This window comes from Gymnogyps californianus, chromosome 2 (assembly GCF_018139145.2).
Source record: "Gymnogyps californianus isolate 813 chromosome 2, ASM1813914v2, whole genome shotgun sequence".
Classification (NCBI taxonomy): Eukaryota; Metazoa; Chordata; class Aves; order Accipitriformes; family Cathartidae; genus Gymnogyps; species Gymnogyps californianus.
This window is the reverse complement of record NC_059472.1, coordinates 98,170,180-98,185,690: the sequence shown is the minus strand read 5'-3', so window position 1 is coordinate 98,185,690 and position 15,511 is coordinate 98,170,180. Positions and strand designations below refer to the sequence as shown.

The window sequence follows — 15,511 nt, the reverse complement described above, 5'->3', positions numbered from 1 at the left end:
TTGCTCTCTGCAGCTTCCTGAGGAGGGGAAGTAGAGAGGGAGGCACTGATCTCTTCTCCCTGGGATCCAGTCCCAGGATGTGTAGGAATGGTTCAAAGCTGCATCTGACAGAAGAGGTTCAGACTTGACCTGAGGAAACAGTTCTTTGCCGAGATGGTGGTCAAACCTTGGAACAGGCTTTCTGGAGAGGTGGTTGATGCTCCATGCTCATCAGTCTTTAATGGACCAATGGACCAATGTCCAAAGGGACCTTAATACCCTGCTTTATCTTGTGGTCAGCCCTGAAGTGGTCAGGCAGTTGGACTAGACGATCATTGTAGGTCCCTTCCAACTCAATTATTCTCCCCTCCCCTCCCCTCTCCCCTCTCCCCTCTCCCCTCCCCTCCCTCTTATAAATAACTCTCAGGAATGTTAAAGTCACAAATGAGCTGTGAAAGTTTTACCCCGTGGCTGAAGTGCATTTTGTATCCCATATAAACACAGCCAATTGATGTGTTTAATAGAGGAGCTGCGCAGCTTGATTTCAGTGGGAAAAGGGGATGCCAGGGTAATAGCAGCAATGGGCTATTTTTACAGTTTGAAAGAGTTGTTGTTTGCATCGCTGTGCTTTGGGCATGGATCCAAATGTTCTAGGTCCGAAAATGACCAACCTTTCCACCACACCAGTAACCTCCGCTCACTTGTTTTTCAAAGCCTGTGTTATTTCCATGGCAGTCTGTTGGCACTGTCCATCCCAACCGATAGCTCTGGTTACACTGTGGCTTTCCTCCAGGCTGTGTCTGCTGAAATCATCCCCACCCGCCCCCCTGGAAAAGGGTTTGTGTCCAGCCAGATCAAGTCCCTGGTCCTCCTCGCTGTGTGGCCTCATGGACATTAGCTCTGGCGCAGACAGGGGACAGCTAATAGGAGTGGTCTCTGGGCTGCAGGGTTGGTTTCTGCCATGGCCTGAGGGAAGACTAACAGCGCTAGGTTTGTCTTTGGGAGCCGAGTGGCAGAGGATGCGTCAGGGACGGCCAGTAGCTGTGCCCAGTACACGGCCACCAAGGACAGGGACAGCCCCCTGGGCCTGCTGGGCACAGGGACTGCCTTGGGGCCAGCACCCTGAAGGGCTTCCTCTGAAGGATGCTGGGCGGAGGGGCGGCGCGTGGGGCTGCGCTTGGGGGGCCCCATCACCCCCGTGGCACAGTGCCAGCACCCGGCAACAGAGCAGTCACAGTGCCCCGGGGCAGGATAAAGAGGGCATCGTCCCAGGCCTCGCTGCAAGCCTGCCTGGCTTCGCCGTTGGGACAGAGCTGGCCTGGGGGTAGCCCGAAGGCATCTGAGAGGAAGTCCTTGAGGAGCCAGCGGAATTACTTGGAGGGGGCTGGACAAGGCTGCTGGAGATGAGAAGAACCACCAACACCTGGAGGTGCCCAACGCTATCAGACCTTTTCAGCCCAAGAGCAGGGGCCAGACCAAGGGAATGCCTTCTTGAGGAGCACTTGATGAGCACTGCAGAGCTCTGTCCTCATCCCCTGCAAAGCCAAGGGCAGCAGCCATAAGAAATGGGATGCAGAGATGTTGCCAGGGGTCCCAGTGCTTTGGAGCAGCCACTGGTGTCCTGCCAGGCAGAGGAAGGATTCTTGCCCCCAAGGTCAATCAGGCCAGGGGCATTTGGCCACTCTCAGAAGCCCCTGAGATGGCTCCAGGTTGAGGGACAATAGGGGTTGGGCATCTCCTGGGAGGTGTGACCAGCCTGTGGGATGAGGAGGCAGGTCTTGCTCACATGCTCAGGGAATAGCCAATTGCCAGCACTGGGGTCAGGAAGGAATTTTCCCCCGGGGCAGATTGGCAGTGATCCCTGGGGGTTTTTTGCCTTCCTCTGCAGCATTGAGCATGACCACTTGTCAGGGCAGGGCTCCTCTGGTCCGTTTTGGCTAGGTTACTGCCTGCTGCTCATGCACCACGAAGATGGGCTCTCCTGCCCTGCAGCTGGGGGGAGGAAGGCTTTTTTCCCCCCACGGTGGGCTAGCAAGTGTCTCTGGGGTTTTTTTGCCTTCCTCTGCAGCAATGAGCACAGCCCCTTGCCAGGGCTCCTTTGGGCCATTTTGGCCAGGTGCCTGCTGCTCCTGCTCCACGAAGGTGGCCCTTGTGCCCCACATCTGGGGGAAGGAAGCTTTCTAGAGTGCCAGGGCGGGACCCCAGGGTGGCCCCCCAGGGGTTGCTTCTTGTCCTCTGTAGGATTGAGCACAGCCCCTTGTCAGGGCTCCTCTGGGCCATTGTGGCGAGGTTCTTGCCTGCTGCTCTTGCACCTCCAAGGCATTACTTGTGCCCTGATTCTCTCGGGCTCTCTCGGGCCCTCTTTCCCGTTGCAAGTTTGTAGTGGGAGCGAGCTCTGCTCTTACCTTGGCTCCATTTCCCCACGTGTTCTTGCTTGTGCAAAACAGCCCGTGCTTGGAAGGGCTCCAGGCTTGCTGCCCCATCAGGAGCTGCCACTTTTCAGCTCTCCCTGCATGCAGTACAAGCGTGGGGCAGGCACAAGAGTGCTTTTCATGCATCACTGGCCAAGAAGCACAGCGGAGCAAGTTTTGGAAGGCAAGAAGTATGCTTGTCATCGATCTGTGTCCTACTTTGGAAAATACCCCACGGTACCACACACCTCTTCTTCTTCTTCATCTTTTGTGTGTGGCTGGTCCTGATCCTCATTCTTCAAGTTCTCGCTCTTCAGGAAACAGGGACTGCTTGGCCTGTATTCCTGCTGCTACTTTCTGCAGCTCTGTGACTTTGTTTTGCCAGACTGCAAGGGACGTTTTTTCAAGCTAAACTGAAGAATGCATCAACTTGCTTCTGGCTACACATGTGTGTTGTGTTAATGCTTGTGAGAATTGGCTCTAAAACAGATTCAGAAAAATAAAATAACACAAAATAAAAATAAAATAAAATCCTGCTTTTAAAAAAACCTGCTCTTAACATATGCTTTTTGCAAATTTGTTCAGATGGTCAAATTATCTTGAGACGATCCACAGCTCTCACCCCCATCAGAAGGTACGTGCCTCCTTCCCACAAAGTGACAGAGCCAGTGCCTAGGCTGGGACATGGTTACCCATTCAATCCCTTCTGCTAGTGCAGGGCTGGGAAGAAATGTCATCAGAGATTTCCTCAGCATGTACTGGTAGGGAAAGGAGGAGGTAGGAAGAACAACAGAATAGAATAGAATAGAATAGTTCAGCTGGAATGGACCTATAATGATCGTCTAGTCCAACTGCCTGACCATTTCAGGGCTGACCACAAGATAAAGCATGATACTAAGGGTGTTGTCCAAATGCCTCTTAAACACTGACAGGCATGGGGCATTGACCACCTCTCTAGGAAGCCTGTTCCAGGGTTTGACCACCATCTCGGTAAAGAACTGTTTCCTCAGGTCAAGCCTGAACCTCTTCTGTCAGATGCAGCTTTGAACCATTCCTACGTGTCCTGGCACTGGATCCCAGGGAGAAGAGATCAGTGCCTCCCTCTCTACTTCCCCTCCTCAGGAAGCTGCAGAGAGCAATGAGGTCACCCCTCAGCCTCCTTCTTTCCAAGCTAGACAAACCGAGTGTCCTTAGCCGCTTCTCATGGGACATGCCTTCCAGCCCTGTCACCAGCTTTGTTGCCCTCCTCTGGACGCATTCAAGGACCTTCACATCCTTCTTAAATTGTGGGGCGCAATTTATGGGATTGCATTCCCATACTGTATTCCCCCACAGTACGGGAATGCAATTAGTACAGCTATAGCAAATTGTTTCAGGATGTGCTATGTCAGTATTCATTTGCCTTGTGTGGCCCTTTGCAGAGAGGAAAGCATGGTCTTAAAATGTACTGGTGTACTGGCTAACAGTTTGTTTTCAAGCGTAACTCAAAGCATAGGTTTTTAGCTCATAAATCCCATGTCATTTGAAATCCTTGCTCCTTAAACACTGTCTTTTTCCTAAAAGCCCTCTGGACAGGGGACACTCCTGGCAAGGGAATTCAACTCTACCCTCACTCTGCCTGCTGATCCATCAGATCCATGTTTGGACACATGCAAAGGCCTGTCTCGTCACACTGAGCTTGCATCAACATGTTGACATTCTTTAACTGAATAGGCATACGCTGGCAGCTTTCTGCGCTCATTGCACCAGTTTTGCAAACTAATTACCGTGTATGTGCTAGAAGATTCTTTTTCATAGTTTCTTTTAGTAATTAAAAAAAAAAAGTTTCTTTGTATCTGAATAACGTCATCAGTAATTTCATCACACTGACATTCTCAGGTGGTTTCAGGTGGGCGTATAAAATGCAAAATCTTCAGCCCTTCTTTGCAGCTGTCTTACAGGCGCGTAGGGACTCTTAAAGAGAGGCAGTTGCCTTTTAGTGTCAGATGGCCACCTAGCCAGCCAACTCCTTACCCACATCAGCATTATCAGCAACAACCTTCCTCTTAACGAAATGCCTGCAGAATTCATTTAAAAACTTAGTGACCTGTATTCACACTCTGGGAGAGTAAAGCTTATCCCCACAGACAGCAGCGCCACGAACTGCATCGCTCTGACCCACCAGTGTTCTATCTCTTGTAGCTTTTTCAGTGTCTGGGCTGATTTGGCACTTTTTCCAAGGAAACTTCCAAAATGGAAGCTCAGTTAATGCCAGCTGTGGTTATTTCCTTTCCTAGGAGGAGACATCCATTTCTAAAGTGACTAGACTGACACCACCAGCTTCCTGTCTAGAGCCCACCCACACAGCGCGTCCATTGCTCACCCGGCTGGTGGAGGACTGGATCTACTGGTCCTGACTGCGTGGAGCTGGACTCCAGCAGGCTACTAATCGGTGAAAGCCCTATTAACACATCTCTCAGGCTCCCCCCTTCAGGCTTTGACGTCATCAAATGTATGAAAGGGTGAAGTTCATGCTCAGGTCTTTTGAATTTAGATTGCAGAAAACCATCGTTCAAGAAATGTAGGTTTCCTTGTCCACATCATATTCTGGATTTCATGGGATCCATGAACCAGAAAAAGCTGTATCTCGTGGTATGTTTCTGCAGCCCCCATACTCCCTACCAGCTGAAGCTCTGACAGAAGAGATAGCCCCTACGTCAATAAACCATGTGTGGAGAACTGCAGAGTAGAAATAGGTGAGGCCACATCAGGTGGAGCGCCATGAGTTTCTGCTACAGTTTGGAAACATCAGAGTAGGCACATGTTCCTGGAGGTATGAGTAGATCTCACAGGGTGACTATGAGCCATGAATGTGATACAGGCAAATGCCTTCTTGTGTGTCAGGCAAGATATTTCCGTAGGAAAGGCAAGCATTGTGCAAAGCCCTGGCGCGAACTCACCTGTACCACTGTGGACAGTTCTCATTCCCTAGATTCAAGAAAGATAAATCCTGTCTGGTATGAAGGCAAACAAAGACTAAGCAGCTGATTAGGGGCATGGAAGGCCTACAGAAGAAGAAGATGACTAGAAGGAGCAAGACAAAGGCTGAGAGGGCTGCCATCCCTTTCAAGAAAGGTATCAAGGATGTAGGCCAAAGGAGGAAAAGCGCTATTGAAGTGCAAGGAAAAATATGGTAAAGAACACAAAACAATTCAGGACTTCTTTCCAAGAAGAAGATGTCACCATTAACAGTGTGCTCTCTACATCTCTGCAGGGTTCATGCAGAGGGAACCAAACCCCTTTCTTTCACCTGTGGCATCACCACAACCAACTGAATGCCCTGATTTACATAGTCTGAATGTACATACCAATTTTGGCACCAACATACAAAATGACAAGAATAGCACCTTCCTTACTCATTCAGTACTCAGAATACTAAATCCTAAGAGAGAAAGAGATTTGCCAGGGTTTTAAATAAGATCTGAACATCTTCCCACAAAGTGAGGTAGGCAAATGGGATTGAGGGCTATAGGCTTTTCAGGAGGGATAGACAGGGCAGGAGAGCTGGAGGAGTTGCACTGTATATAAGGGAGAAGTTTGACTGTATAGCCCTTATGGTTAGGGATGATGTGGTTGAGAGCCTCTGGGTGAGGATTAGAGGGATGGAAGACAAAGCAGATATCCTAATGGGATCTCAGGGATCAGGGTTTACTGGACCAATCATAAAATTTGTTTGACTTAAGAATGTACCTGTATGATTTGTTTAATCTCTGTGGCATGCACAATGAACAATATGGTGAACTATATTCTTCCTAACTCTATATAGTTCAACTCGTAAAAGCTCTGGATAAAACTCTACATTATTGTCATTAGTCTTTACTGCAGTAGTCTTGAAATCTCCCATATACGTGATACTGTTCCTTCTGTCTAGGCAGGCAATGTGGTGACAGGAGAGATGGTAGAAGAACTTATTCTTTCTGGAGCAGATATTATTAAAGTGGGTATCGGACCAGGTAAGTCAAATCCAGTCAAATAAGGGTGACTTATGGTAACGTTGGTGGAGGAGTTGTCCAGATGGAACCAGTGTATAATGCTCTTTGCTTGCCCATTAGGATGCCTAGATCCACTCAGGTCAATAAAGTAACAGTGCCCTTGCACATAGTATATTTAAGAAATACATGGGCAGGGTGCTAGTGTTTCATACTTCAAAGTGTTACATATTGCATCTTCTGGCAGTGAAGATGCCTATTATTGGAAGCACTGAGTCGCCTGAGTTGCTGACATGATCACTGATAATATGTGCTGTGTTTAGGAACACTTTCTAGCCTGTTGAAAAGAGGCTGAGTCATCCCAGCTAAAGCTCAAAGGAAACTGTGTTCAGGTATCCTCCTTCTTCTATCAAGGAAAGATAGGTTTCTAAATAGCGTTATGATTTGTGTTTTGTTAAGCTGAGGTTGCCCATCTTGTTAATGTCTTTGAAGATGAAATGGCATTAATTAAGTGCGAAGTATGGATAACATTGCCTTTACGTGTTACTATTGCTTGGGAGCTAAAACTTACAGTAATGCACTTACATGTTACCTATCACTGTAACATTCCCATGGATAAATGGGAGGACCTTAAACTTCTTACAGTGTTTTTCCTACCTTCCCTTCCCTAATACTGTTGTGTGGCATATACTGCCATATTGTCTTCCCTTTTTAATTTCCCTCCCTTGTGCGTTTGTTCACGTGCTCCTTCCTCTTGCGATTTTCTTCTTAGACTGCAGCGGGGGTCACCATACATGGGCTAGATTTTAAACTGGCTAGGACAAGTGCCACTGACAGTATAGCTGTGGTCAGACAGTGCAGTGCAGGCAAATTGTTTACTCTACAATGCCAAATAGTTATGGTCTATGAATGGATAATTTGAGCAGAGCAAATGATGTAATAAAGGTTGCAGTTGTGCCCAGGAAGACAGCAAAGAACAATAAATACTGCAAAATACATGAAGAATAAACAAAAGAGATGTCATGGTGCAATTGTCACAGGCAAGTTCGGATGTGAAAGAAGAATTATTATAGTTTGTAGCCTCGAAGTGGAAATAGGAGTAAATGCTGTATAGCCCTCCCTGGAGATCTTCCTGAACAGATCTGTACAAGTTGACCACCCAAAACCACAAGTAACAAATGTTCCTCACAGAAGATCAGATCTTGAGGCTCTTTTCCAGATAATGGTCTATCTTGTGGAAAATGGCAGTGATTTATTATAAAGCATTACATATATAAGTACATACCCAGTGGAGATTATTTTAAAACTAATTTTCTTTGTACTTGGCAGAAATACTTCTCAGTGTTTTCACCTTGTCAGTTATTTGAAAGATCTTTGGAAACTTTTACTTATTGGTAGCTTGAGTATACCTGGATATCAGCTGGGTGAAGGGATCCAGATTTCACTGCATTTGGTTTAGAGTCTGTTTTGAAATTCTTGTTATTATGCAGACCTTTATGGTCTGCATCCTAAATTATAAGACCTAGGCTGGCAAAAAGCAGTCCTCATTTTGACTCTTAATTTGAGGAGAAAAATAGAGAAGGTATTCCAAAAGATCTATAGCCATGTTACCATGTTGAACTATAATTGAAGTGAGTTTTTTATATATATGTATATACCTTTATTTTTATATATACATATATATATGCACCATGTATGCGTATAAATAGTATAGTTTAATAATCAGATATAATTAGTATATTTCCTGTAATATTATACTATACAGCTTTCTGATGATTACTTATCTCACTTTTTAAATGCTGTGTGCTGATTTTCTTATATTCCCAACTGTTGTAATCAACCAAATATTTCTGCTTTAAGTATTAGGCAAAAAATGGGTTTCTCTCCCTTGTGGAAAATTGCCACAAAAAAGAAAATAAAAGCACAGATTTTCCCCAAGAATTATTTTTAAAAACATACATAGAAAAGAGATATAAATATTTATTGGAAGAAATAATCAGGTATTAAATGCTGCTGCTGAGTCTCACGGGTTGTGACTCTGGTCCTTTTGTCCCCCTTCCCTTCAGGAACCTCAGTCAGATTTGCTTTCTTGTGATGCAGTAATTCCCTCACCGGGAATCACTACTGATGAGACCTAAACTGGGAATTGTGGCCCTGGAGAAGAAAGAGGGGATATTAGTCACCTCAATTACAGCTCCCATGAAGTGGTGTGATAGCATTTCAAAACTCAAGTTCCTATGTGTTCCTTTTATCCATGAGAAGTCAACATTGGCAATAGAGACTTCTTGAGGGAAAAAATAGTACAGATAGAAACACATTTTTTCCACAAGAAAAAGAAAACAAGCTGTATCTTTTCTGTCAGCCTAATGGGCTATGTTTTTTCCTCTCATTCTCTTGTCTAGGTTCTGTGTGTACCACTCGGATAAAGACGGGGGTGGGTTATCCACAGCTAAGTGCTGTTATTGAGTGTGCAGACTCAGCACATGGCTTGAAAGGACATATCATCTCTGTAAGTAAATATCATCTACTCTGAGATTCCCACTGTGCAAATTGTTGTGGAATAGGAGAATCAAACAGTCCAGTACCCTGCATGTTAAAGGCTATCCTTCTGTCATCTCCAGTTGACCCATCCTAGGCTAGTCAGTGGAGATTTAAATGTAAAGAAACCAACTCCCTCTAATGTTTAGAAAGACTTGGGCACCTCACTCCTGTTTGTGCCTTTGGAAAGCTGCTTCTTGCTCCCTGAATGGAGTAAGCTGTTATGTGAACAGAATAGGAACCTTGATAGTGTTTTCACATTGAAGCAAACAGTAATTCCTGCGAAAGATTTTGAAAAATGAGTGAAACGTAAACATGGCTTTTCTGAGAGAGTGGGACTGAGAGACAGGCAGGCAGTAGAGGGGAGTACAAGGTAAAACGATATGAGCTCATCTATGCCCTAGGAGCTGGATTGATTCAGATAGCATCCTCCCAGAGCTCTCTGTGCAGGGGCAGGCGTGTTTCAGAGGTGGCTCTGTTGAGCACAGCTGGCACGTGAGCCTCTTATGTTCTCACAAAGCTCTGGGGAAATAATGAGCCTGTGGAGAAAAAAGAGCCTGTGTCTGTATTGCCTGCTAATGGCAGCTTCCACTCTACCAGCAAGACCAGATTCACCTCACATAGAAAAAGTAAATCTGTAAGCATGGCCTCAGACTGAGCTAGACTGCAGCCTGCAGCACCCAAAGGTCCTGTGTGCTTAGGCATGCCCAGCCAGTCAGTGTGCCCCTGACTGTGTCAGGCTTGCACGGTCTCTTGCAGGCTGTCTGTGAGGCAGCTGGTAATCAGGAAGGCATAGGGGCTAACCAGCATGCTGTGCTCACAGGTACCCTCACAGCCAACAGTCTCCCTCTGCAGCCCTAGAAGAGACCACACACTGAATTTTAGTGTGGTGAATCTGCTGCCAAGTGAAATCACTGGAAGGCTCTGATTTGTTCGACCCAGTTGTGACTAGTGTCCATGTGGGGAAGGGGGTGTGTTGTGTTGTTGAGGAAGGAGGGGTGAGGAGAACAAACTGACTGTGGATGGGCAAAGGGCTTGACTGTATTTCTTGGAGCTGTGGGTATAATGGAGCAGGAAAACAAGTATGTGTTACAGTCAGATCCCTCTTGCTCTTTATTGTTAATGCATATGCATTCCCTCCTCTCCATGGCTCCCCTATATGAATTTTGCAGAAAAAAAGAAAAGCAGTCTGTGATTTTATGAGTCGGGCAGTATTGCAAATGTTTATATCTATAGCAGACAGCAGAACATGTGTGCGATAGAGCATGAAAGACTGACTCATTACTGTGAAGGCTAGATAACTACAGGTGTCATCCTAGCAGTGGTGCTCAGAGACCCGTCCTAGTTTTGCAATAATCATTTTCTGCTAGCAACCCTCAGAAGAACGTTATTATCCTGATTTTGCAAGAAAACAGGGAGTGTGTATATAGACTGTTGAAAAATGAGACGGTGCTATACTATTCCTCCTCTCCTTTCCTGCTTTGGGGATGGATCAGTTCCTGACCTGCTTAGGTCATGTTGGTTTCAGTGAGCCCACACCTATCAACCCCCTAGCCATTACAGGAGGAGTATAGGTGGGCAATTTAATACCTGTCTGCTGCAACATCTGGGCCAAGAGAATTACCTTCAGCTGTAACTGGGATCTTAGAGACACCGCTGCAACTCAACTCTGTCACCCAAGCTAAGGAGACTAAAGCAAGGGTGAGGATATTATGCCTGAATTCTGCAGCATTCAGATAGGTACTGGTGTGTTTATTGGGGAAAGAAAAGACTGGACTGCATGGTTATTGCCAGAACTCTGGCAAGAGTATCACAAAAGAGAGGTATCCTCCTGAGGGAAAAACACCGTATGGGAGCAAGCCCAAGTACATAATTGGGTCTAGTGGCAACAAGTATACATGGCATCGCTCAAAATGTCTCACTACTGTCATTATGTATATTCAGGAAGGGGCACACCCTGCCTGAGCCAAAGGAGTCCTCTACAGTCAGAGTATTACCACAGCTATCTACGTCAATTCAGCAGGAGAAAATACGTCCAGCAGTTTTTTGTTATATTGATATGGAAGTAGCAGGAAGGACGTGGAAAGATTCAAAGCCTACCAGCTATGTTCATGTAGATTATAGCTGATGGTGTGATATGGGTTAGTCCCTTGGGGCGCTTTCTTGCATCCACTTCTGTCTTGTCCAGTACCTTCCTGAAATTGCTCCTCTTTCTTGTTACGTTGGCTCAGCTTACGTAGGAAGGGAAAGAAGTCCCGCTCACGGAATGAGAAAGTGACAGTGCTGAGCACAGTACAGGCTCTGCAGGGAACACAGCACACTTGAAGCCCATTCTGCAGTAGCTCTGCTAGGATGGCAGCACAAACTGGGATTTTAAATGTTTGTGTTACTGAAGTGATCATGTATGATTTTTGGACCTGATACGTTGACAAAGAAGGTGACAATTTTTAGGCAAACGTGATAGTCCAAGTGAATGCCTGGTGTCTAGAGTCACTCACACAGAGAAGGGGGAGGTGAAATTGCACCAGTTACTTTCCTCGTGCTAAATTATCTTTAAGACTCAAAGCTCACCTCAGAAATTTATCTTTCGTGACTCACTGAAAGAAGAGAGGAAACCCTGTTTAAGATAGAGGCACTGTTTCTGTCCTGTGCTATTTGTCTGGGAGCCAATAGTCTCAATTTTCATTCTCCCTGATCCATTGGCCTTGAGAAAGTGCAGCAGTGAGTTACAGTGGAGGGGCCATTTAGCAGGAGAGCTCCTTCAGAAACACCCTACTTGAGATAAAGTTTCTGTTTCTTGTAGGTCAGAGAACTGCTCTGCTGGATAGAGAGGCAGTCACGTATTCTAGTAAGCCAGCAATGTGGGGAATGGAAAGCAGCCTTGCATGTGTCCTCTCTCATTTGGCTATCATTTGATAGAGATCCCTGTTTCCCCTTCACTGTGCCTGGGTGATGGGCCACCAGCGTTCAGTGAAAAGGATGACTAAGGGGTTCTTCACCCAGCTACTGCCATAACATCTCTTCCTCCACACAGAACACTTTCCACACAGAAATCTGCCCACCTTATGTAGTTCAGAATAAAGCACTGTATGTATTGTTTCTACTGCTGTATATGCCACATACTTTATATATCTTCTGCATAATAAATAGCTATCTGTTTGCTGATACTGTAGGAAGGGCTGGTTATACAGTTTATTATAAAGGGTGCTTGAAACATATAAATCATAGTTCTAAACTTATAATAAGTTGCATATAATATTAAATATTCAACCAGTTAATACTGGTTTTTCATACTGTATTTCCTTTCCTCAGGCTAAATTTGGTTCTTGTAAAATGGTTTATCAGTTTGGAGAACAAGACTGGGGAAAATAGCATTATTTTAGCCACGTTAAAATAATTCTGTTGACTGGAAAGCTGTTTCCCCTTTCCTTCAGCTTAGCACCCAGTTGTCTCAGAATCATGCCCTCTACAGACCCACGGCCACACTTTCCAGTAGGCTTACTTCAGAATAATGCCAGTTCTCCTGAATTCACAGGGGGATTTGTACAGATACATTTCCCCAGGGCTCTGAGGTAGAGGCTGGGCCTGCAACAAGCTCCGTCACTGAAGCCCAGCAGTTCTACAGGTCATTTTGAGTCCAGAGCCAGGCCCCTGTTGGGACGAGCTGAACTGCAAGGGGAAGATTCCCAGACAATGCAGCACAAGCACAGTCTTATTTTCTAAACAGAGAGTGCTTGATTTTTCACATGGAATGAAGTGCTTTAATGCATATAGCTTTATTATATAGCATCTTCTGGCATAACTGCTTAGTATGCACCCTTTTTGTTTCCTTTTCTGTGAATCATTAAATTTACCTGTTTATGTGAAGTAAGTGGAAACATCTACAGATAAAGAAGTGCTGTGAATCATCATCATCGGTCCCTTTTATCTTAAATGGTAACTCATGAGCTTTTGGGAAAGTCTCTTAATCTGCTCAGCATTTTATAATTCGGTGACATTCAAAGTGACATTTTTTGAAGCCGATGATTAATGATTACACACTAAGGCCCCCATCCCCATGGTACTTCTGAAAGCATAAAGCCTCCATCACTGCTACTACTGGATTAATTATAAAAGTCAGACACTGAGCCACCCAACAAGAACAGACTGAAACCCATCTACCAGAGAGCATTCATAGCCAGCCTGTCTCAGTCAGACAGTAAGAGTCAGGCAAATTCCTGACACTACTCTTTGAAGATTATTAGACCCCTCTTTCTACCTCGGTTCTTCCTCCCCTGACACATGCACACACACTCACACCCTCCTCCAGGCTCTGACAGACTTGTCAGAGGGAAAGAATTACACAAGCAGAGCCCTTAACAGGAGAGAGAGATTCAGCTGTCAGCCCAGCACTCCTTTCTGGAGCTGACAGCAAGAGTGTCTAGCTCAACAAAAGGCATAATGTGCTAGAGGTTATCAGCAAATGGAATAAAAGCTTTTAAAGTTCTACCAGGCGCTGTTTGCAGTGGGATGCCCTTTGAAAAGCCACTCACTTTTGGATCCACCTGCTCAGTTTGTTTGAATCCTTTTCTGCGCACAGAGAGGTTCTGACACTCAGCCCCACTGCCAGCTACCCGTGAAAGCCAGCTCTAAAATGGCTGATGGTGGGGGTGTCTGGCTGTGCTCAGCCGCAGGTCATACACAGGCATGCATTTCTGCCAACAGGGAGGTGAAACAAAATGAAGTAACCATACAGTCTGGGGAGTAGCTTCAAAAGCAGGAAAGCTGTCGGCAGTCTGCAACGGACCCTGATCATCAAAGGAATGGGAATGGGGAGCCCCCTTGGTACAATGACTGTGTAGAGTAGAAGGATCTTTCGTCTGATGCTCAGACCTTTACAAAACCTAAAGAACCAGAGCCCGTGATGAGCTCTGCTACGTGCTGTTCCTTTTTTACAGCCCTGTCACACATACATAACTTCCCTCCCCTCAACCGAAACCCCCTCATCAGCCACTTCTTTGCTCTGCACATAGGTCTAAAATGCTAAAGATCTTGAAGTGCTGTTGTTTCTTTACCAAACTCATAGCAAACAGTGAGGAGTATGATGAGAGATTCATTTTCATTTACCAAAGATTAGATTACCCAATTTGCTTAGAGATTATCAGATCAAAATCCAACATAGCTGATGGTATGTTTCCTCACCCCTCCCACTGTGACCTTTTAACGTATTGTAAACTGCTGAGAAAGTTACTTTAAATGTCTTTGGTGGTTTAAGGTAGGGGTTTGTGGTACCTCTGCATCACACAGCCTTTCATTAAAATGGCAGGGAATAACTGAGATCATCAGAGGAGGTTTTGTTTTCCAGTTTCTGGGATTTAGGAAATTGCAGTCAGGAATTTGCATTGCTGCTGTTACCAGTAGTGTTATGAGTAGACTATACGGTAGAGTAAATGAGCCTAAAGAAGGAAAGCAGTAGAAAGGATAATACGCGTTCCCTAAAAACTCAGCCAAGATGCTGTATACCAGTGGTGCACAGTCAGTTCTTGACACGCCGTTCCTGAGCAGGGGCCATTCTGCTGCAGGTCGCAGAGCGCCAGTGCTCACTGGGTCCGTGAGTGAGCTCACTGCCACTTACTGTCGTCTTTTCTTTATGCAGGATGGAGGATGCAGCTGCCCAGGAGATGTCGCCAAAGCGTTTGGTAAGGACAGGGTGTAGTGCCACCCGTTACACCCCACCTATCTCCAGCACCCTCAGCAGTGGTGCAGGAGTCAGTTTGACCCTGAATGTGTAATCAGCAGTAGGTTACATTCGTCCCTGTGGGTGACTCCAGTGAAATTAATACACCAGACGTGAATTTGCTCTTTGGACCAGGCAGTCCAAATTGTGCAGGGCAAAACATACAGTGGTCGAAGTCCTATTTAGAAACTGTCTGCCAGGTGTGCGTGAGATACAGCCACTGGGACAGTAATACAAGGAAAACTGATAAGGGTTTCTTCTGAGTAGGGTTCAAAGATGCCTGTAACATTGCCAGATCTGGCTGACCTGGGCCTTGAATGGACGAAGAGATGGTGGAATGTGTGTTGGACAGAAGAACAAAACAAAAAGGCAGGCCAAATCCCTGGAGATGTTCTTGGGATCAGCTGTCCACTTGAAGAGATGAGATTTTATTTATACTGTATCCCCTAGAGCTGAGCAGATGTCTAAAACATCTAACTTAATTAACAGATTTTGCTCTCATGCCACTAGCTCCAGTGAATTGCACCAGCTCTTGCTGATAGAATAGAGAATTTAATCTGTGAGTATTTTCTGTTGGACGTGAAAGTTACATTGGTGGTGGGGGTCAAGGTCAGGATTGTCACTTAGCCATAACCTTGTTGCAGCAGCATATGTGAACCAGGTGCTAAATGCATCCTGGGCTGACAGGACATTTAAAGACACTCCCCCAGCCCCCAAAATGCCAGACCCTTTGGAGATGTCACAGTGGGGTAATACCCAGAATACAGTGGGACAGCACAGTCTCTCATTGGGATTTCAGGGTGATACGATACAAGAGCTAGGACATTACAATTCAGCATGTCTGCTTGGCAGGAAGCTTTGCAAGTATGGAAAGCAGGGGCAGGCCTAAACTCGGATTA

General features: G+C 45.7%; 1 protein-coding gene across 3 annotated transcripts in view; it reads left to right on the top strand.

Annotated features, from left to right (window-relative positions):
• GMPR (guanosine monophosphate reductase) overlaps positions 1 to 15,511 on the top strand; it is a 52,558-nt gene that overhangs the window by 21,187 nt on the left and 15,860 nt on the right. For all 3 annotated transcript variants that reach the window (XM_050892529.1, XM_050892531.1, XM_050892530.1), the window contains 3 exons: positions 6,301 to 6,382; positions 8,761 to 8,867; positions 14,532 to 14,574. In XM_050892529.1, coding sequence (XP_050748486.1) covers positions 6,301 to 6,382; positions 8,761 to 8,867; positions 14,532 to 14,574 — 232 coding nt within the window. The remainder of the gene's footprint in view (positions 1 to 6,300; positions 6,383 to 8,760; positions 8,868 to 14,531; positions 14,575 to 15,511) is intronic.